At 42.6% G+C, this 23,620-nt stretch overlaps 2 protein-coding genes across 2 annotated transcripts; one reads left to right on the top strand and one right to left on the bottom strand.

Moving 5' to 3' along the window:
- Positions 1-129: 129 nt before the first annotated feature.
- ccno (cyclin O) lies at positions 130-3,301 on the bottom strand. Its single transcript, XM_088290681.1, has 3 exons — positions 2,474-3,301; positions 2,137-2,322; positions 130-1,613 (listed from the first exon to the last, which is right to left on the bottom strand). The coding sequence occupies exons 1-3, from the start codon at positions 2,762-2,764 to the stop codon at positions 1,143-1,145; spliced, it is 948 nt and encodes a 315-aa protein (XP_088146807.1). The 5' UTR covers positions 2,765-3,301; the 3' UTR covers positions 130-1,142.
- tut7 (terminal uridylyl transferase 7) lies at positions 3,150-18,000 on the top strand. The gene is made up of 29 exons (XM_088290669.1): positions 3,150-3,334; positions 5,064-5,483; positions 7,093-7,247; positions 7,367-7,483; positions 7,558-7,735; positions 8,251-8,339; positions 8,472-8,523; positions 8,636-8,705; positions 8,812-8,938; positions 9,017-9,136; positions 9,207-9,341; positions 10,462-10,639; positions 10,713-11,356; positions 12,036-12,186; positions 12,427-12,513; positions 12,619-12,719; positions 13,098-13,155; positions 13,244-13,347; positions 13,423-13,512; positions 13,589-13,702; positions 14,314-14,391; positions 14,470-14,647; positions 14,965-15,012; positions 15,110-15,201; positions 15,497-15,612; positions 15,694-15,887; positions 16,133-16,200; positions 16,273-16,333; positions 17,277-18,000. The coding sequence occupies exons 2-29, from the start codon at positions 5,084-5,086 to the stop codon at positions 17,333-17,335; spliced, it is 3,864 nt and encodes a 1,287-aa protein (XP_088146795.1). The 5' UTR covers positions 3,150-3,334; positions 5,064-5,083; the 3' UTR covers positions 17,336-18,000.
- Positions 18,001-23,620: the final 5,620 nt, after the last annotated feature.

Below are 23,620 nucleotides of genomic sequence, written 5' to 3'. Positions count from 1 at the left end.
AGTGGGTGCTTGGTACAACCGGAAATGTAATTTTCAAATGATTCATTTATTTAGACAAACAACTTTTATTCCAAATTTATTTCACATTTAAAAGAACATTTTACAGCATTTTTTGGTCTGATCCTTCATTGCAGACGTCCCAACGCGTGATAAGATAACTCAAATAAAAACAATGTGAAAATACCGATTTAAAAAACATACCATATCCTGCGTTCACCATCCTTTACTGAGCCAAAGCACATATTTTGAACTTGAAAAATCTCACAGACCACCAGCAAACAGAAATGTCACAAAAGGTATGAATACTGAAATAATGATCTGAGTGGCAACAAGCGGACACACAGGTTAACTGCCCCTTCTGCTAATTAGTAGGAGAGCATTTCATTGTTTTTTTGTCTATCGTTATAATATCACTAGCCTATAGACAGTTCAACAAAGATACAAAATTTGTTGTAAAAATAATTTTCAGCACTTCTTTCAACACTGATGTGCCGCAGCTTTGGAATTACTGTTCAAAATAATTGATCAATAATTTGATCACCACTTGGTGTTCTCTAACAAGGAGTTCAGCAGCAGTGGTGTGTAAAGGGCAATTTTTAAAAATGATCCACCAGCTCCCCATTCCCGGGGCTACCAAAACATTTTAGGGGGCATCATACTCGGGTGTTTACACCGGGGCATGCATTGCTTTGGACGCCACTGCTGCACAGCAAAATTTACATTTACATGTTTTTTTTAGACCAGTTTTTACAGGCCACAAAAAATGATTAAAAAAATCAACAAAATTTCTCAGGAACTTATTATTCAATTTACAAGATTCTTGGGCCGTTGTATTCTTCGAGTCAGCATTTTGACAGTGTCATTTTTTTCCACATTGCTAAATGTGAAATGTATTGATGGACTCATGGCTCAAACACCTGTTGTAAATTTTGCATTTTACCTCCTTTTTAGAGAACAGCAACTTGTGCGAAAAGCATTGAAACACTTCACATTAGGACAGAGGGGCAAATTAATGAGGCATTTTAGATTCATCCTGAAATTTCACACAAATGCGGAATATCACAAGAATTTTGTGATATTTTGTATGGGCGGCTGAAATATTACAAGTTGCCAAAAATTACAAAGGGATGTGCTACATGTGTTTAAACATATGCATCTCCACTCAGCGACTCCTTGTTAAGTGTGGCCAGCAGCTTCAGATTGTCTCTGCACTCCCGAGCCAAACTGCCGTCAGCTTTGTCGTGGTCGCTCCTACACCGAGGCTCCATCATGCTGTCCTGTAATTCATTTTCCGGCTGGGAGTTGACGTGTTCACCTTGGAGTAACTCGTGTGCGAGGCTCAGCGCGCAGCTGGCGGTCAGAGACGGGACATACTTATTGAAGGCGTAGTCGGCCAGGCTCAGCTCACACACCTTTTGAGCCAGGCTGCTGCAACGCTTTACGGCGTCCGTGCGGTTGGCGTGGTAGTCCAAGAAGAAGGCCAGGGTGGGCGCGCCCAGACGGAAGTGGAGGCGCAGTAGGATGAGACACTCCAGGTTGCAGAGTTGCTCCCTGGTGAAGGTGTCGCAGCACAGGGACAAGAGATGACTGATGCTAGGGGAGCACACCTCCACCTGGGAAAGACACATTTAACCATCCATCCATTTTCTATAGCTGTGGTTCTCAAACGTTGTCAAAAACGTCGGCTACCACTGGAAGGATTAACATTTGGGGCTCTATTTTCGTAAATTGCGTACCTGCGCCGTGGTACACATGTGAATGTATACTGTTTTTAAATACCGACACAACGTAATTTTGGTGAATTTATTGGGGCGCAGGCAGGCAGATTCTAAGTTTTGCTGACATGTGTGGTGGAGTCACCACTCTGGATATTTTTTTAATCATGACACTGAGCAGCACAGCTGTGGGGGCAGGGGGTTTCCAAGTGCCCACTTCACAGCGCAGATGTGCTTCCGTCACGTCAAGATTGATTGGCCATGATTGAAGTCGTCTGTGACCACTCCCACAGCAGTACAGCCCTCCCTCTTGCAGTCCGCCGGCCAGCGTTTTTGAGATCAAAGTCAAATCCAAATGGTACCTGCCTGTATATATAGTGTATGGACGGATAGATAGATGGAAAGATGTTCCTACATATACCTTTTTGCTGGCAAGTAGCAGTGCCGTGACACCCAGAAGCTGGAAGCAATCGGCGGCCACCGGCGTGCATGCCAGGAACCTGTCCATGATGTTGACGGTCAGGCAACAGCACTCAAAGGACAGGCGGAAGTACTTGTGCACCGGGATTAGCCAGCTGACCAACTTGCAGCGCGCCTCTGCCGTCACCTATCATTTAATCAACTTAATCAGGAATCTGCTATATATATCTATAAAGGTTTGACTACTTTTAATTGCTACCCCTGTCCATGTGCCCCACTTAAAACACAAATGTGGCCCTAACCTAAGCACAAAATGCGTCCCCTGCATTTGAACCTACTTGTGGCTGAAGAGCAAGACTTTTGCACGGGTGAAACAGTGCCTCCCTCTCCGTCTGGATCCTGTAGCCGACGTCACCGTACTGGAGGTACCAATTGGAAGCTTGTCCTGACGGGTCACCCTCCGGCTCCTCCACGCCACGCAGAAATGACGAAGCAGCCAGACTATGAGGCGTGGGAGGACCTGCCAAATCCTCCTCGAAACCGGAGTCACTCAACCTGGACACAAGTTTCTGCTTCCGGTACCGCTCGACCCGTACGGAGCCACCACCGCCCCGCTTCACGAGCACCATCTTCGGCGTGCGTAAGATAGACCCCAGCACAGACCGAGGCCGGAGTTTACCTAGTGGAAGGTGAAGGGGGAGTCGCCCTTTCCCGGGGTGTTGCCCGCTTCACTCGCCTCGTTACCATGACGACGAGAGCCAGACCAAAACCTGCCAGTCCCAATTAGTTCGTCACACATGGGAACCATATGTCAAACACTTAACACGGATTACCAACTCAATGGAAGTAATTAAAATAAAGCAAACAAAATGAAATTACATCTAAGTCATTTATTACAATTAAAAAATAAATAGATTTGTTCGTGTTTTTAAAAAGAGGACAGATTTTTAAAAAATGTGTTTTCGTTTTTAAAGCGATATTTGTTCATTTTAAAAATGATGTCATATGGAAACAAAACCGTAAGTTTCTTTTTCCTGTGGTGGGCGGAACGCGAAAGCTGCCTGTCCCGCCGCTGCTGCACACACAAGCCGTACACACTTTCAAAAGTCAAAGCGAGAGCGGCGTTGAAAAAAAACAACCAAAAAAACCGTCCGACCCAGAACCAAGCTTCAAGTATGTCCTTTGTCCACATTTTAAAGGTACGGAAGTGACCTTTATACCTACCAAGTAGCAGCGTATTGCATTGTACTGTCGTTGGCGTACTTACGAGCTGAATTGTTGCACAGAAAACCTGGGCAAAGCGTAGCTAGCATTAGTTGCTAAGAGGTTAGCTATGTAGCTTAGCTTAGGATGCTACTCGGCTAACAGCGGCGGTGACCGTGGTTGCCGCTGTAACGGTCTAGTTAAACTGGGTTATTGTTGTGTTTCCTTGCACATTTGGTGAGATTTTTGAACATTCAACTAATGGAAGAGTAAGCAAAAGCCAGAAGCACAAACGGTGCGCACACGCTAGCATGCTAGTCCACGCTAACGCCATGACATAATCTCTTGAAAGAAGTCGGTATGGAGAGCTTGGACTCGTGGTTGGTCCTGCATTTTCCCCCCCTCTTTCGACGCCAACCTCTTAATTTTTAGAGGTCAAAATGACAAGGTTAAACACGAGATTAGTTTTAGTACAACATGCTACCTAGCTTGAATCATTTGTGTCAAACTTGTTGACATCACAGGCGATTCCTAGTAGTTGGGACCGGTCATGCTTAACTACATAATATGTCATCAATAGATGTGTAAAGATACAATGGAAGAGAAAACAATATTTGGAGCCTTTGTGATTGCATGTTTCTTTGCATGAATGGGTCATTAAATGTAGTCTGATCTTCATTTTCATCACAATGAACAGTCTACCTAAATTAATTGCACACAATCAATTCTCAGCTCTCATTTTTATAGAACCTCACAGAATAGGCAGGAAAAGGAAAGGGAAAACTTGGTTGTATGTTTGAGCCTGCATTGACAATAATAAGATCAATCAAACATTTGCTGTAGTTGCAGATCAAACGTACCACAACCATCAGCATGAATTTTAGAGCATTCCTCTTGACAAAACTGTTGCAGTACAACAAGATTCCTGGGATGTCTGGTGTGAATAGCTCTCTTGAGGTCTGGCCACGGCAGCTCAATTGGGTTGAGGTCAGGACTTTATACAGTCATGGCCAACAACATTGGGTCGCCCTGCTTCTGTCGGAAAATGCTCCAATTCTCCCAGAAATTGTCGCAATTACAAATTTTGAGCTCCATGTTTTCGTACAATGTGAGGCAGTTAAATTTCTTCACGGTCCAAGATGAGCACTTTTTTGGGGTCGTGGCTTCACAGCCATGTTGTGGTGGCTCTGCCAGAACCCGCACTGGCCCTGTATATTGAAACAATACAATACTTTTCAATGATTATTTCATATTTAGCTTCTTCAAACTGTATCATTTATGCATTTACAAAAATCTTACTTCAATGTAGTTTCTATTCTTGCAATTTTTTTTCAGTAAAAATGTAATTGCATATTTAACAGTTTACATTTTCATATCTTTTTCAAGCCATTCAATATGGAAAGATTTAAGCTGACACAAAATGTGCTCAGCTTGGTAAAAAGATATGTGATGATTAATAATTTTAAGTAGATAAATTGCAAAATATTGAGTGTTAAATATTTTTAAAACAGCAAGAACCTGATGATTTCATCTTAATAATTTATGAAATTTATACTGGCCCCGTTGGGCCAGCATTATTAAACTTGGGGTGGCCCAACACAGGCCCCGTACTGTCCCACGCACCTTGAGTTTGACACCTATCTTACATGCTCATGTAAACTTTGCTGGCTCCCAAGGGAATTATGATGTATGTGTTGATTGATTGAACCTTTTATTGCTTTGTAGTTCTAGCTTCTTAGCGCACCATGGAGAACTCAGACAGGCACAACTGGACAAGGCCAGGTAGCTGGGGTGCAGCTTCCGACGGCTGGAGGAGCCAGGACCAAACTAGAGGACAGACCTTCCGAACGGATGGAGGACCGCAAGGCAAGAAGAACCAGGGAGGTCCATACTGGTCCAGCCCCAAGAGGGGGGGAATGGGGCCCTTGGCTTATTCCCCTGGAGCCTTCCGAGGAGGCCACAGCCCCTTGCAGAGGGATGATCTGCATCGGTTCTGGCATCCAGAAAACAGTGGCGGTACTCGAGAAGAGAATTGGAGAGAGCATATGCAGCAACAGTGGGGCAAGAGTGTCCGTGAAGGAGGTCCGCATGAGGAAAGGGATATGTGGAGGCGGGATACCACTGATGGAAATGTTCTTAATGCAGGTGGGATTTTTTTCGGGAGTTTGTTTCAAATGCACATTAGGGGATGACATTTGGGGAACCTGAACAACCAAGTCAGGAAATCTAGAGATTTCTTGTAAACTTCTTTACTCAAAAGTCACTTGTAATATTTAAAACAAGCAGATGGGCCAGGTCATTTGTTAATGAGATATATTAAAAAAAAAAAGTGTAACATGTACTAGGGCTGGGCGATTAGTCATTTGGGATACATTTCAGTTTGATCTTTGTGATCAGTTGTGAGTATAATTACCTGATCGAATGCACCGTAAATATGTGACATCAGCCAATCAGAGTCACCCTTTTCCTACTTTACTTTTGCCTGAAAATAGAAGAAAACAGAAAGTCGTAGAAAGAAATAAACAATGGCCAAATGTTGCTGTTTAACACGCAGCTGAGATGAGCGTTATCCTCCAAAGATGAAGCTGGTTTGAAGCATGAAAATGCAAGCGGATTCGCATTGGCCGTTTAGCAGCTACTTGACCACAGCAGTAATCACGTGTCATCTTTTGATCATTCATATTTACAAGCGGCAGTGGTGTTAATGCAGATTTTATGACATCTTCATTATTCCTGAGACGGAAATTTGTACATTTTGGCTCATGGATACCAGTTAATCACTCCAGGTCGTAAATTAGTTGGCTGTTATTTCATATTGTTATAAGTTTGTTGAATTGTTGAATAAAATTTTGGGGTTTGCTTGTTGTTTATCTTTTTCATTTTGTTTTAAAATTTATTTCATGTGTAAATAAAATGTTGAACTGCTGTCTAATTTCTCAAGTTTTCAGTACAGGCACTTTAAAACTGGCTATTTAAAATCAAGATTAAAGAAATTGTGAGAACCGATATCGAATATATATAAACAAGGGAAAAACAATATGATGATCATTATATCGCCCAGCCCTAACATACATATATATTTTTTAAATACAAAAATTGTGTTCAATTCTTAGTGATACATTTGATGACTTCAGGTGTTTGGGTTCACTAAACGAGCAAGTTAGTGAGATGAATGTCTATGTGAGTGTACGCTGTGATTTAGGGTAGTCAGCCTTTCCTCCCAAGTCACATGGGACAATTAATGAGCAAATTAATAAATGATCGATGTTAGATGTATATTGAAATGTGAAAATATATGTTTATATTATTCAGATAGTAACTGTTGATGTAGTGGCCCTGGCTTCGGTTCGAGGCAACCATGTTGTTCATTGATGTAGTTAACGTGAGGAGGGATACCACTGACGTGTCCAGGGTGTCGTCTGCAGACCTTTCGCCTGAAGTCAGCTGCAACAGTTTCCAGCACACCTTGAACCTAAACAAAATAAGCGCAATTGGGAATGGATACATTTGCAATAATTTAATTAACCCAATATTTAGTGAGATAGTTAAAAAAAAATAGCAAATTTTAAGAAAAATGACATCATGCTATGTGGGGCCCATATGTGGCCGGTAAGCCATACTTTGCTGACTCCTCCCTTACACCATTGTCTAAATTTGAAATGTTGCTTCCCTCTATTTCAAATATGCAACACACTGCCTTGCAATATATATATATTTTCATTTTCCATCTCATCTTTTTTTTTTGTTCCAAAAGGAAAAAGACGGCGTCCGAGAAACAAGCACAGAAATTTTGCTGAAGAGGACCGTGACCTCGCAAGTGAAGAGTCCTCACTCTCAGCCAAAGATCTGCATGTTCTACGGCAAGCTGAAATGCGTCTCAGTAGAGATGACATACACTGTCTCAAGAAAGTACGTGCACAATTTTTAGTAAGACAACCACTTGAGCAAATACTCTTTTGCAGACTTTAACTTGATACTTTCCGATACATGTTGGGTCATCCTGCTATCTCACCTCTTCTATTAACCAGAAGTCCAACAGCAAGCCTAATGCACTTTACACCTGCGCCCTCTGCGACGTTCTCCTCGACTCGGTGTCTGATGCCAACAGGCACGTCCGAGACAAGCGGCACAAGCGGAGGCTCAGGGTGAGGGAGAAGAGCCGGCGTTTGGTTACATGTGACGGCGCATCGGTCCGGACATGTTGTGATTGTTTTTGCAGGAGAAGAAAGAGCATGCGATGCTGACTGAGATTCTGCCTCCTGGCCCCGAGCATGTTCATGCGTTGACTGCCGTTTTAGAAGATGTCGTCCGTGAGCACGGAATGGATGACTGCGATGTGGAGAGGAGGCGGTGTGTTGTGTCCCTCATGCAAGATCTGCTCTTGACCGTCCTGTCTGGTGAGCCGCCTCAAAGTTGTTGACGATCATGGAATGAATCACTCAGTGACCGCCAGCTCGCTATTCTTGGGGGTTAGTGCGAGCTGGCCCCAAAAGCCCCAGAAAAATCAAAGTCATTGAAACCCCCTAAAGAGGTTTGTAATTGCCTCTCCCAATAGTTTAACTGCAAATATGCCACAAGATGTGATCGCAAAACACTCTCATTTCAAAATGATAACAATTACGCTTACAAATAAATAGCATGGAGATGATTGATTCACTCACGCTGGCTTATGTGCTTCCTTGGAAGTTTTAAAAGCAACATCTTTCGGCGTTACACGAAGAATGCAAAAATACTTCAGTGGCTGTCAATAAATGAGTTGAGTTCCACCCCAAACAAAAAACAAAAAAAGTGAAACAGTGTCTAGTGTTTGTGAACGGTGAACAACAAATAATCTTACTTCCTTTGTTATTTATGCACAGCACACTGTTGGTGCATGGCTGTTAATGATGTTACTTGTCTGCCAAATCTGTAGAGATCAGGCTTCGGTTGTATGGATCATCTTGCACTAAGTTTGGATTCAAGGATTCTGATGTCAACATCGACATCCAGTATCCACCTCACGTGAGTAGGCCAGCGCCCAAAACCTCTGCGCACCCGAGAACGTGTCATTTGTAGAATGCATCATATTCACATGCTCTCTTTTTATATTATATCTATGTTGTGTAAAGGCTTTGAAATGGAATGTATTCACAGATGCATCAGCCAGATGTCTTGTTGTCGGTCAAGGAGTGTCTCGCTGTGAGCCGTGAGTCACCTTTTTCTATGTTTGACCCCATCAAAATGTTTTTGGGAGGGGTCCAAAATGTTGGGTATGTTTATTTTTAGGGGGGTTAAGGAATTTGTTTGTTTGTCCTCAGCTCTTTTTGTTGATCTGGAAGCTGATTTTCATGCTCGTGTGCCTGTAGTCATCTGCAAAGAAAAGAAGAGGTGCGTAGCCCTGGCAGCTGTTGAGTCACCAAATTTCTGCCAATTCAAAAATGACTTTCACACCTTAAATGAAACCAATTCCCACCCTAATCCCACTCTCTCACAGTGGTCTTCTGTGCAAAGTGAGTGCTGGGAATGAAAATGCGTTCCAAACCACCTCATATCTAGCGTCCCTAGCTAAGCAGGAGCATCTCCTCCCACCACTGGTACTTGGACTTCGACATTGGGCGAAGGTAACGCTCTGACCAATGATCTCTTTCCAAGATAAAAGAGCAAAATGCTACATGTTTTGATTTTTGTATTCGTTGTAGATCTGTCAAATCGACCATGCGGAGGAGGGTGGGCTACCACCGTATGTCTTTGCACTCATGGTCATCTACTTTTTACAACAGCGCAAAGAACCCCTCTTGCCAACGTATCTGAATCAAGCGGTTTGTAGTTGTCTTTGTTTCAGATTCGCTTTTCACATTTGATTATAATGGTGGTCTGTTACGTTTTTAGATCAAGAGCTTTTCGCTGGGCAAGCTTTCAGACTTCAACCTCACGAGTGTTGAGGATGGATACTTGCACTGGAGTTTCACCTCTTCCGCCAAAGACGCGCCGCAGCCACCAGAGGGCGCATGCTTGAAGGGAAAGGTAACCTTCGCAATAGAATTAGCCAACCATACATTTCTCTATAATTTATCCTGTTCAGGGTTGGCCACGGTGACTTTGGGTGAAAGGCGCATTCTACACTTAGGACTGGTTACCAGTCAATTCACAGGATGAAATTTATGAATCACACTCTACCAACGGCTCAATACGATTATTTAATGGTATCCTACAGGATACATCATATCGCATCAATTTATCGTTGATTATTTCTGAGAGTAAATACACGTTAAACTATTTGTCTACAAAAAATCCAATAATTTCAAATTCATCTTACAATATTGCCCATACAGGAAAATGGACATACACTCGTATATTGCATTTGCAATCAGGATAGCGGCTGTCAGTTCTCATAATGATTCCTCTGTCTTTTGTAAGCTTCAAAAACACATGCAGTCCATATCTCTAACTTGCCACTAACAACCCAGCTGAAATTGAGCTCCTTCCCAAGATAAAAAAAAGATTTTATCTAGATGTAATGCATCTCTTCCAGATACTTTCTTGACACCAATTACCACTTTTCTATTAGCGAGGTCCTTCTTAGGTTGTTACAGAAGGAGCAAGGAAAGGCATAGGGAGCTGTGAGTAGGTGAGAATAGTTTTGAAAATGGACTGACCCCAAACTGGGAAAAACTCAATTATTTGCAGCCAATTCAAACTGAATCTATTTTTTGCCATCAAGTAAAAAATGCATACCGACATAATTGCTTGGATTCTTTCTTCTGATCACGTCACACATGTTTGTTTGTAATATTAGTTGTTGACAGTCACATTTCATTTACAATTCCATTCAGCAACTGAATGTTAAAAATGCAACCCGCCTAACATGATTTTATTTTTCACCATAGTCAATCCTGTGTAGCAAGTAATGAATCCGAGCACATTACAGCTGGTACAATTGGTTCAAAATTTTATGTTTCACCATATTTGCTGCACCGTTAAATTGTGCTATTATCTTCTATCTGCCAGAAGATTTACAGTAGGAGTTGTCATTTTTGGGTTCATCATTGTTTGCACAGAACAACAACATCCAAAGAAAATGTGAAAATGTAACACAAATTTGCAAATCTGCAAATGAAACTTGTTCATGTGTTTACCTTTTTAGGTTCCACTGGTTTTCCAGAGCCCTCACCCCCCTGTGGAGATGGGCTCTCTCTGGGTGGAAATGCTCCGCTTCTATGCCCTGGAGTTCAACATGGCTGACAACGTTGTCAGCGTGCGGACGGGTGCTGTCCTCTCCCGGGAGGTAAAAGACTGGCCCAAGAAACGCATAGCTGTGGAGGGTAAGTAGGATTTTGGAAATTGATTGTGGATATGGGAGCACCCGACGCTCACGTCTATCTCTGGTGGTTATAGACCCTTTCGCTGTCAGGAGGAACGTGGCGCGCTCTGTTAACAGCCAGCAAATGTATGACTACATCGTCCATTGCCTCAAAACAACATACAAGTACTTCGCACTGCCCTTCAACTTGCCGGCAGCCAATCACAAGATGGCAGCCTCGTGTGCAAAAGAGTCATCAGAGGGCAAGGTGGGCCTTTCAGAGTTGAGTCAGCTGAGCATTCAGTCCCAAAGTAAATGTGAAGAAGATGGCCCCGGAGACTCTGACTGCATCATTGAGGAAGAGGAGGAAATTGAGGAAGGCAGCGACTCTGAAGGGGAGAAGGAAAAGGTCGACCTGGGGAAAAGCAGTTTCTCTGAGGAGGACGAGGACGAAGACGCCGAGGCGCACGCCAGACGTCACTTGGACAGCTTCACCACGGAGGATGAGGAGATTTTCCCTGTGGACGAGATCTCGGGGGAGGAGCTTTTGTCTGACGAGGAACCTCCAGATTTGGACACACCTGGTTCAAATGATGAAGAGGAGGAAGAACTGGCGCCTGCTGCCGCCTCACCTTCTTGCTTACAGGACACTGTTGAAAATGAGATACCAGGAAATAAAAACCACATGCAGGCCACACGGTCATATCAATTCAGCAAGCATGCTTTCACCAGAGGAAAGGTCAGTTTATTATTATCATCGTCGTCATCACAAACACCTACAAATGTTCAAATAGAGGGGACGGCAAATTAGGCCTTTTCACCATTACGTCACACATGCGGTACATCCGGGGGGCAAAAGATGGAGCTTCCTACTAGTAAACAAATGAAATGGCATGATTTAAGATGTTTTCCTTATTCTCTATCACCATAGTTTGTGTGACGTGCCAAAAAGACGTTGCGCAAAGTAAATTGCTTCCAAGGGAGGCCGAAGCTCGGCTGTAGTTTGCTTTCCAGGTTTGTCGATTCAAAAGGATATGTGGCAGAAATTCAGACAGACCGTGGATGTAAAGTCTAGACATCCTTATTCCTCCTTATAAGACGAAAGAATATATAACCGGATTGTGAAGTTTCACTACTGACATTCTTGGGTTTTTTTGTGTATTTTTTCACGCTAATTTATATTAGACCTTATGGAAAGTGCTTTGTTACAGCTCCAGCTGATGTGAAATGCACTATATAGATATATAAAGTTGTGTATATATACTTCAACTTTTGGGTAATATCTTGCGGCGCAACACCGAAATCATTTTTGGGTCGTTTATAGTTCAGGACAGGTCCGAGTTTTTCCTTCCCGTTCTGCCTATTGCTGTGTTATTTTTTTGTGCATCCTTCTAATGTTTTCCTCTCATCCGTCCCAGTCACACATGGTTGTGTGCAGCTTGTGCAAGCGTGATGGCCACTTGAAGAAAGATTGTCCCGAGGATTTCAAGAAAGTGGATTTGCCGCCTTTGCCCGCAATGACAGCCGACTTTCTCAGTGTGCTTGACCAAGTCTGTGAGCAGTGTTTTGGTGAGTGCAAAGTCTTCACTTGTCATTAATATTGTGGTGGAAAAAAAATGAGCTCCTCTCTTTGTGTCAGGCAACTGCGTGAGCTTCAGCTTTTCTCTCTGTTTTTACTTTACAAGATTTTACTAGACTTATCATCCAGCCGAACAAATGTACCTGTGTCAAGTGTGACATTTTGATTTTTTTTTAATAATAAGCTTTCATTTAGTTTAAGATAGGAGTGTGAATTGTGATTCTTTCCAGTGGACTTTGCCCCCGATGACTTGGAAGTGGCCGTCAGAGAGTGCATCCTGCAAGATCTCGAGACCTTTGTCAGGCGACAGTTCCCTGGTGAAGTAAACCACCATCTTACATTTCCGTGATGCGCTTTTTAATCTTGTCCTTTAAGTGATGCCAGGGTGACTTCAATTATCTCTGCCTTTATTTTGTGAGTAGGTGCACGGCTGCAGCTGTTTGGCTCTTCCAAAAATGGTTTTGGCTTTAGGCAGAGTGACCTGGACATCTGTATGGTGCGAGAGGGCCAGGACAACATAGATGTATGTTGTCAGATTTACATGGTGTGCTTGTCAAAGTGTGTTAGTGGCTAGATTTGAAACCGAATGAAAATGTTTATAATGATCTTAATTGTTACGGAAAATAATTTCAACATTTTTTTTGTTTGTTTTTAATGTTAAAAAAAGAGTAAAGTCTGCAACACTTGACAGTTTGCTTGTTACAAACTTTAAACAGCTGTGCCTAAAATGAATTTTGTTCCACGCTAAAGCCCGTGGAATGTACTCAAAGTGACATTGCTGTATTTGAGTTCTTGCCTCACAGAGCTGTCTCAGATGTTTTGATGTTACAGCGTTACAGGATCATCACTCGTATCAGCATCTCAGACTGCGACTTACTTTGCTTCCAATTTGTCTCGTCAGGATGTTGACTGCATCAATATAATTGAGCGTCTTGCAAAGCTTCTGAGGAAACACCCTGGTAAGAAGCATTTGATCTTCATTCCAATGGTATCTACAACTGTATTTTATTTTTTGGCGTGTCTCATCATCTCTTCTGTCCTCAAAAGATTTGAAGAACATCCTCCCAATTACTACAGCCAAAGTCCCCATTGTGAAGTTCTACCATGTCCGTACTGGTCTGGAGGGAGACATAAGCCTTTACAATAGACTGGTAGGGATCTCACAACAATTTGTTTCCTTCTAAAGTGTAAATTACACGCAATTAGCTGTTTGGTTTTCCCCGCAGGCTCTGCACAACACACGCCTGCTGGCGCTGTACGCCGCCATTGACAGGAGAGTGAAGATCCTCTGTTATGTCATGAAGGTGTTTGCAAAGGTGTGTGTGCTACAGACCACCAGCTGGCATTGAAATGCGTTTGCTTTGGAGTCATTGTGATGCCGTTTAATTCCAGATTTGTGACATCGGAGACGCTTCGCGCGGCAGTCTCTCGTCTTACGCCTACACCCTCATGGTTCTCTTCTTCCTCCAGCAGAGGGATCCACCTCTTATACCTGTGCTACAGGAGGTACATTTGAACAAAATTTAGAATGAGAAGTACATGTCTTATTTGTGCTTTCTTTTTGTGTTTCCTATAAAATTATACCCCTGGTGAGCATTTCCTTTGTTTTCATATTTTCCAATTTCTTCAATGAGCCTTCAGTGATTATTTTAAATCTGAATGTGATAATAAAAACATGTTTTTAAATGTAGTAATATACGATGAATGTCCGACCGTATAGAAGACCGAAGATCAAAAAGTCATTTGGGAATTGTATTTTTCTTTACTACACAACATGCACAGTGATGATTTATTTATTTTTTTATCATGCACGCCACAAATGTTCTCGATATATAAAATAATTATAAAACTAATAAGTTAACTAAAACAAAGCAATTTTGAAATGTTATAATATCAACTTGATATGGTTTGGTTAAATTCACAACCCAAAATTCTTTTTTCTTTTTTTTTATATATTTACATTTACAGTAAACTCAATAGGGAGCGCCAATTTACAGTTTGAAGCAAGCCACAAAATCTAACGCTTGTAACTGAAGCTTTTGCTCCCAACTCAAAAAAAAAACATCCATGTGGCAGCTCATAACATGGAAAAAAAATCTTCCTCTGTGTTTTTGCAGCTATATGATGGTGACAAGAAGCCAGAGGTCTTAGCTGATGGCTGGAACGTGTATTTTTTTGATGATTTAAAAACACTGGTAAGTATCTTGTGTACACTTGGTCGTGTCGACGTTGTACCATCGCTAACTCCTCCTTGTTGCTTGACCCGCACGCAGCCCAGTCGGTGGCCACAGTACGGGAAGAACACGGAGACGGTGGGGGAACTTTGGCTCGGCCTCCTCCGCTTCTACACGGAGGAATTTGACTTTAAAGAGCATGTGGTGTGCACTCGTCAAAAAGCCCGTCTCACCACCTTCAACAAGCAGTGGACGTCCAAATACATCGTCATTGAAGGTCAGTAGGTGCCACCGAAGTCAGCAAAAGAGCGGGTACAGATTTGACTTCAACGGCATAATTTCACTTCATTCAACGAGATGAACTGCCTTTCAAATTTATCCGGCTTGATATACAAGGTACAGGGTAAACTATCCAAGATTAAATCTTGTTTCCCATTGTCTTTCCCTACAATTACGAGACAGTTTTTGATTCATAAACTCGTATTATCCTTTTTCATTTGTACTGTACATATTTTGAATTTAACAGAAGAATGTCATTTATCTAAGCTATGAAGGGGTGCTGTGGTTTGACTGTCGACTCTTTTTGCACTCCAGATCCGTTTGACCTCAATCACAATCTTGGTGCTGGGCTGTCCAGAAAAAGTAAGGTCCATTTACTGATTTTTCGGGTTTTGTTTAAGTTGTCTCTAAATATGTCACTGTCGTCACGTTTGTTTTTTTTTTATTTTCATGATTACAGTGACTAATTTCATCATGAAGGCTTTCATCAATGGCAGAACTGTGTTTGGCACCCCCGTCAAGGCGTTTCCTCCTGAATACCTCCGCCAGATGGTTTGTTATTTGCCCATTTCAATCTTGTACTCTATCTCGTGTGGCGGTATCATCAAATGATGGACAAAATCTGAATGTGATGAATTGTACAGCTCTTATTCTGATACCGACCACTTGCATTCCTTAACGTCAGTTTGAGACCAAGTTTCATTATTTTCAAATGTAATAAATCTGCATACATTTTTTTTGTTCATTTTATTTAGAATCAATTTGTAAGCCATTTACTGCATAGACTTGTCCACCTGCTAACTTGATTCCGTTGTCTTACTTTGCCATTTGTCTGCACATTCCGCAGGAGTATTTTTTTGATCCCCAAGTCCTCACCGAGGGAGAAGTGGCCCCCAACGACCGCTGCTGCCGCATCTGTGGCAAGATCGGTCACTTTATGAAAGACTGCCCCATGCGCAGGAAGTGAGTGTCGCCCTTCGCGGGCTCGCAAGTGAAAGGACCGATACACGTGTTTTTGTATTTTTCTGTCGGGGTGCTGCGCAGGTCCAGGCACAGGCACGACTCTGAGAGAAGGCTCGACGGTATGCGTGAGCGAGCGGACACGGGGGAGGACCCGACGTCCAGACACAAAAGTGAACACTGGAGGTGGCGAGACGTTCCAGAGCCGCGCTGCTGCTTCCTGTGTGGATCCACCGCTCACATCAAGAAGGACTGTCAACTCTACAGAGGCCCCGCAGGTTCACTTTTAAGCGATCCTAGACTTTTTCATGGCACACAATACACACTCAGAGTCTCAGGTACTACAGTAGAACGGGAGGATGGTAACCACAAGTGGACAAAAAAAATAATACCAGCGGCTTGTTTTTAATAATGCAAAATTTATTTATATGCAACAATACGCGACGCTAAAAATATTAGCTAGCTAAATCCGCATTTCAAACTACCCCATTGGAAAGGGTTCTTTTTCTATTTTGTCTCACAGGAAACATGAAAATGGAAAACTTCCCTTCGCCCTCATCAGGCCTCTTGAGGAATTTTAGAGAGAAACAAGTATGAATTTAGTTTAAAAGTGAGTTACTCATGTTTGGACATTGTTTTCACGAATCTGTTTCCCTTCTCCAGAGTTCACCGTTAAAAGATGAGAACAAAAGGCATCAACACGTGATGCTAAGTCCACAAGCAGGTATGACTGTGTCCATTTCAAATTCTGAATTACGCCAAGATTTTTTGTACAAAACTGTGCCTCTCAACTCGCGGGTTGAATTGTTTCATGTTATGCAAGACATAAGCTACCTGGCTCTCCGCCCCAACGCGGTTCTAGCCCGACTTCTGTTAAAAGTCAACTGTACATCTATGCACTTATTTGGGGTCTTTCGCAACTCTGTATTTCACTTTAACAATTGGCACGCTTAGCGCCTCCTCATTCACTTCCTCTGTGAAAACGCTACTTGTTAGTTGGATCGTTTATTTGTCAGCATGCAGCCCGTTGCTGCTGCGCACAGACTTGCATATAGTACAAATAAAGTCCGTGCTGCTGTGGTGGAAGATAGCTTGGCATCCTGCATTCAAGTAGCGGCTAAATAAATTCCTTCTCGGACTACGAGTGACAGTGCGATGCTTTTTTTTTTTTAATCAGTATGCAGCAGGTTATTATGACCTGCTTCATGAGCATGGGGCACAAGAGCCCTTTACAAAAACGCAGCTTTGATGATCTCGAGATCGCATTGCGTGAGATTGCAATTTGGGTCCCAAAATGATAATTTGTTCAGCCCTAATGGCAGGTCACAAATGGACATCAAATCAAGAGAAAGAAATTGCTGCTTCAAGATTCCTAAAGTGAATCTATGATTATCTGTGTGGTGGAAGCCATAGTTGGAGTCTCCATCTATTAAATCTGGCAGGCAGCGTGTCGGCTATCTGACAAGCCAGTCATGCCGAACATGGCCCAATGATCAAACCAGGAAAACACAGCAAGGTGGCTCTCAATCCAATCACTGTTCTGACCTCACTTACTGGAAATTGCTCTCATAGTTTCACAATCAAAGACCAAAGAACAGGACTGAAATTGGTTTTAGTTTTGAGCAGTGTTTTTGTTTTTTTTAAATTGTTCTCTGCTTGTGGTTCAGGCAGTTTAGCGACCCGCAATTTGGGTCGCACCAGTCACAGGAAGAGCCCGGTGGAGTGAGCACGGGCCGCACAGACCCGCCGAGGTTCTACTTGCGTCCAGGCAGACGGCGACCTCACCGCCCCTTGGCTGTAACGCTGTCAGTCTGAACGGGGGACTGTCGGCCCGACGGCAAGGAGCCCATTTAAAAGCCAAAGCCAAGGACGCCTTGACTTGAAGCCATCTTGGGCCTTTTTTTTTTTAACTTTTTTTTTTTTAATTCTTTTTCTCTGTCTTTCCCCTGCCGCCCTTTTAAATTTTAAATTTTTATTTTAACAAGTTGGATCATGCACCATGTCTTTGACAGTCAATCGGTTCTTATTTTTTTTCTTCAAATTCAGTGGTGAGGTAGTGCACCAACTTGCTCTCGGGCTTGCCAATGAAAGCATGCAATGTTGATTTCGATTCATTTTGTACTGTCGTGAAACTGTTTGACATGAGCTTGCTGATTTCTTTAACTCTATTTATATTGATGTTTCAATGGTGAAACGCGATTAACTTTTATCTGGCCACTTTTTTTTATTTTATTTTTTTTTTTAATTTAAATTATTTTAATGTTTTAAACTTGATTTGTCCTTTGCACTGATACCCACAAGCCCATTTCTCCATCTGGTTTAAAGTGTATGGGACACGAATTTTGCAAATTTTAATCTGTGGTATTAAACAATAAAATATCTATGTCGGAATGAGCGGTTTCTTGAAATTGATACACATCATGGATTTTAACGCTTTGAAAATCTTGTGTTTCACATCAGTGAAATCACGAAAAAGACTTTCCGGCTGTGATTTTTTTTTTTTTAATTATTATTCAAACGAAAGTTTCTCCATTAATTAAACAATAAAAACAGAGCGACCTATACTTACCATCAGCTTGTTGTCATCGCCAGCTTCCGAGTCTGACGACAACCCTTTTGAGCCAGTGATGTCACACATTTACTCCTTAAAAACGTTTTTAGAGTAACTTTTCGTATCCCATCCACTTTAAAAGTTGCTAATAAGCATCTTTCTCTGTGCGTAGATGTGTATGTATTTTAGGATCATTGTTTCATTTTAAGAGACTGCTGGTCCACTTATTTTATAAACAAAACTTGCAGCTCCGACTGCCCTCACCCTTTGGAGCAAGCTGTAACAAGCTAATTAAAATGGCATAGTTGGCTGCAACCATGCTAGATGTCTAAATTTAGAGTGCAATCGGTGACGAGAAATATATTTATCTGACTGAAAAGTACACTTTTGTTGACATGGAGCCCCCCATTGGTAGCTGCACTGTGAGGGTCCAGATCCTCAATTTTTGTTGCTGCTTAGATGTTTAAAAAAAACAAACAAAACAAAAAAAACAGCTAGTCTTACAAATGCTCTAGCTTTATTCCGGTCTTGATATAAGGTTGAATTTTATTCAAGAATGTGGTTGATATTGTGAACTATTTTTTGTTTTTGAAGATGGCAGCCTTACTGTTTCTTTTTGTGTCTGACTTGACTGGTTGATGTTCAGTGTGCCATTCACAGGCCCGCCAGACCTACCAGGTTCGGCTTTGCAGTCCATTTTGGTCATTAAAATCCAAAGCAAAACAATCCTAAAAGTTTCCTGAAATATTTTATCTTCCAGAGCGTCATCTTGATTACAATTGTTTTCAGAGGCAGGTGTATCCCGATACATTTGAATGTTGTGGTAATTGGAATTCATTTTTGTAGTTCAGTTTAAAAAATGACCTCTGTGTTATATTAATGTGAAATCTTTTCCTTTCATAATTTGCACTTTTCCTTCTTACAGCTAACAAAAACTCTGAATTCAATTCAAATTCAATGAATTAGATAACTGCATTGATAAAGAAACAGCTTTTAGAAATTTATTCAGGCTTGGCCTTGAGAAAAATATCTTGATGAAAGTTTCACTGTTTCAGTTATATACTGTGCTACTTTCTGAATTCTCATTTATTGACATTAACCGGTATGATTTACCTCAAGTCTGTTCAAACCTAATTTGGTAAATATTGTGGCTTTTAAAAAAGCGCCTACATCTTTCAAAACAAAACAAAAAAAAAAACGGAATACTCCAAAAATGGGTTAGGTTTCAAATTTGGATTTCAAAGAGTTTCAAAGTAGGTTGGAAGTTTAAAAGAGTCAAAGAGTTCCAAGGCACTTGGTCTTTCAAAGTATGGTGAGGGTTTCAGATTAGGTTGAATGTTTCAAATTAGGGTTGAGATTTCAAAGTGAATTTAGGGTTTCAGAGTAGGGTTAGTCATAACAGTGGGATGAAGTCGGTTCCTAATATTTTGCCCTTTCAAGTTCAGACGGCTGACGGTCGCCCTGACTGTGGCCGCGTTTGTGCTCATGTCAGCCACTGTAAAGAATTCTTCAAGACGTTTAATGTGTGACGTTTAATTATCTTATTCTGAAAAAGGAGGACAAAGGATTTCAACTGTAGGGATGGAATTATTTTTACAAGTCAAGTTAAGTGAGCACTTGTTTCCTCCCGTAGGGTTTGGTTTCCTTCGAATGGCAGGTCAACAACAGCCGGACCAGGGCTGAAACGTGTGAGGTTTGTTATATTGTCTTCTTTGAACACAATGACTCAAGGACTTGTCATTCTGACCACACTGGCGTCTTCGTTGATACACTTATTGATTGGATGAACTTTGTATAGGGACTATTCTTTGGGGAGAAATACACAAATGTCAAGGAGATGTGCAAAAGTAACCGATTTTTTTCAAATTTTATTTACAAAAATCCCACTCGAGGCAAACCTGTTTTATAAGCCTTCATTTTATCTTATTTGTGTTCACATGGCCACCATCAAGGAGACCTTATCTGGACATGATTGTTAAAACTGTAATTGCACAATATTGGGAACAGATGGCAGTATGATGAAGTGCAAAAAATGTAAAGTGTAAAAATGTAAAAGTCTTGCAAAAAAAAAAAAGGCCATGTAGGCTGAACAATCCTTGAGGACTGGATGCATGTCATGATTTGATTACAGGGATCACGAGGATGAACATGCAAATGAATATTCAACCATGGTCAGTGTCCTTTTGCAAAACTATGAAATATTTTACGCAGAAAATACTTGAGAAATCGGGTTTATATTTAAGGTCAGTGTAGGGGTAGGGTGAGGGTTAGTGTTCGGGGTAGGGGTAGGGTTAGGGTTAGGGGTTTGGTTAGGAGGTCTATAAAAACACCACTAGGGTAAGATTCAAACCAGGGTCACCTGCACACCAAGCAGTGTCATGATACATTCGACCATCACAGCTGGGTAACACACAAGGGTTTAGAGATAGGGTTGATATTCAAGGTCAGGGTAAAGTTTTTATGGTCAGGGTTAGGGGTAGGGCCTAAGGTTAGTATTAGGGTGATGGTTAGGGGTTAGGAGTAGGGTCTAGGGTTAGGATGATGGTTAGGGGTGGGGTTTGGGGTTAGAGTTAGGGTTAGGAGTAGGGTTAGGGTTAGAGTCAGGGGTTTGGTTAGAGGGTCTATAAAAACACCAATAGTGTAAGATTTAAACCAGGGTCGCCTGTACACCAAGTAGTGTCATTAACCATTCGACCATCACAGCTGGGTAACACAAAAGGTTTTTGAAATAGGGTTTATATTTAAGGTGAGTGTTAGGTTAAGTTTTTCGGGTGAGGGTTTGGGTTTTGGTTAGGAGGTCTATAAAACCACCAATAGGGTAAGTTTCGAACCAGGGTCACCAGTTAGGGCTAGGGGTAGGGCTAGGGTTAGGGTTAGTGTTAGGAATTAGGTTAGGGTTAGGGTTAGGAGTCGGGTTAGGGTTAGGGTTAGGGTTAGGGCTAGGGGTATAGTTCGGGTTAGTTGTAAGGTTAGATTTCGTGTTAGGGTTAGTGTAAGGGCTAGGGGTAGGGTTAGGAGTCGGGTTAGGGTTAGGGTTAAGGTTAGGGTTAGGGCTAGGGGTAGGGTTAGGGTTAGTTGTAAGGTTAGAGTTAGGGTTAGGGTTAGGGGTAGGGGTAGGGTTAGTTATAGTGTTAGGGTTAGGGTTAAGGTTAGGGTCACGGTTAGTGTTTGGGGTCGGGCTAGGGGTTAGGGGTAGGGTTAGGGCTAAGGCTGGGGGTAGGGTTAGGTTTTGGGTCAGGGGTTTGGTTCGGAGGTCTACACCAATTGTGTAAGATTTGATCCAGGGTGCCCTGTAAACCAAGCGGTGTCATTAACCATTCGACCATCACAGCTGGGTAACAAACAAGGGTTTAGGAATAGGGTATATATTTAAGGTGAGTGTTAGGTTACGTTTTAAGGGTTAGGGTGAGGGTCGGGGGTTTAATTAGGAGGACTATAAAAATACCAATAGTGTAATATTCAGACTAGGTTCGCCTAATTAGGTTAGGGCGAGGGGTATGGGTATGGTTAGGAGTAGGGCTAGGGTTAGGGTTAGGGGTAGGGTTAGAGTTAGGGTTAGGGTTTAGGAATAGGGTTAGAGTTAGGGTTTTAGGGTTAGGGTTAGGGTCTCGGGTTAGTGTTAGGGTTAGGGTTAGGGTTTAGGGTTGGGTTAAGTTTAGGGTTAGGGTTAGTGTTAGGGGTAGGGTTAGTGTTAGGGTTGGGTTAGGGTTAGGGTTAGGGTAAGCGTTAGTGTTAGGGGTAGGGTTAGGGTTATGGTTGGGTTAGTGTTAGGGTTGGGTTAGGGTTAGTGTAAGGGGTAGGGTTAGGGATATGGTTAGGGCCAGGGTAAGGATTGGGTTACGTTTGGGTTAGGTTTGGGTTAGGGATATGGTTAGGGTTGGGTTAGGGTTAGGGTTTAGGGTTAGGGATATGGTTAGGGCCAGGGTAAGGATTGGGTTAGGTTTGGGTTAGGGTTAGGGATATGGTTAGGGTTAGGGTTGGGTTAGGGTTAGGGTTCGGGTTTAGGGTTAAGGTTAGGGTTAGGGGTAGGGTTAGGGATATGGTTAGGGCCAGGGTAAGGATTGGGTTAAGTTTGGGTTAGGTTTGGGTTAGGGATATGGTTAGGGTTGGGTTAGGGTTGGGTTAGGGTTAGGGTTAGGGTTAGGGTTTAGGGTTAGGGATATGGTTAGGGCCAGGGTAAGGATTGGGTTAGGTTTGGGTTAGGTTTGGGTTAGGGTTAGGGTTAGGGATATGGTTAGGGTTAGGGTTGGGTTACGGTTAGGGTTAGGGTTAGGGTTTAGGGTTAGGGGTTAGGGTTAGGGATATGGTTAGGGATATGGTTAGGGTTAGGTTTGGGTTAGGGTTAGGGTTAGGGATATGGTTAGGGTTAGGGTTAGGGTTAGGGTTGGGTTTGGGTTAGGGTTTAGGGTTAGGGATAGGGTTATGGTTAGGGTTGGGTTAGGGTTAGGGTTAGGGTTAGGGTTGGGTTAGGGTTTGGGTTAGGATTAGGGTTAGGGTTAGGGGTAGGGTTAGGGATATGGTTAGGGCCAGGGTAAGGATTGGGTTAAGTTTGGGTTAGGGTTAGGGATATGGTTAGGGTTGGGTTAGGGTTGGGTTAGGGTTAGGGTTAGGGTTTAGGGTTAGGGATATGGTTAGGGCCAGGGTAAGGATTGGGTTAGGTTTGGGTTAGGGTTAGGGATATGGTTAGGGTTAGGGTTGGGTTACGGTTAGGGTTAGGGTTTAGGGTTAGGGGTTAGGGTTAGGGATATGGTTAGGGTTAGGTTTGGGTTAGGGTTAGGGTTAGGGATATGGTTAGGGTTAGGGTTAGGGTTGGGTTAGGGTTGGGTTTGGGTTAGGGTTTAGGGTTAGGGATAGGGTTAGGGTTAGGGTTGGGTTAGGGTTGGGTTAGGGTTAGGGTTGGGTTAGGGTTGGGTTAGGGTTTGGGTTAGGATTAGGGTTAGGGTTAGGGTTAGGGTTAAACTTGGGTTAGGGTTAGGGGAAGGGTTAGGGTTAGGGTTGGGTTAGGGTTAGGGGTTAGGGTTAGGGTTAGGGCTAGGGTTAGGGTTTAGGGCTAGGGGTAGGGTTCGGGGTAGGTTTTCTGTTAGGGGTAAGGGTAGGGTTAGGATTAGGATTAAGATTAGGGTTAGTGTTCGGGTGAGGGTGAGGGTGAGGGTTAGGGTTTGTGTTAGGGTTAGGCTTGGGATTGGGTTAGCGGTAGGGTTAGGGTTAGGGTTAGGGTTAGGATTAGGGGTTTGGTTCGGAGGTCTATAAAAACACCTGTGCACCAAGCAGTGTCATTAACCATTCAACCATCACAGCTGGGTAACAAACAAGGTTTTAGTGATACGGTTTATATTTAAGGTCAGTGTTAGGTTACATTTTTCGGGTTAGGGTTAGTGTCAGGAGGCGGCACGGTGGACGACTGGTTAGCACGATGGCCTCACAGTGAGAGACAGCATCGGGCGTGGGTTCGATCCCGGC

The sequence above is a fragment of the Idiotropiscis lumnitzeri genome, chromosome 1 (genome assembly GCF_059441095.1).
Source record: "Idiotropiscis lumnitzeri isolate Australia: NSW breed Sydney's pygmy pipehorse chromosome 1, RoL_Ilum_1.0, whole genome shotgun sequence".
Lineage (NCBI taxonomy): Eukaryota > Metazoa > Chordata > Actinopteri > Syngnathiformes > Syngnathidae > Idiotropiscis > Idiotropiscis lumnitzeri.
Note: the sequence above shows the minus strand (reverse complement) of the source record. Positions and strands in the feature narration are given on the sequence as shown.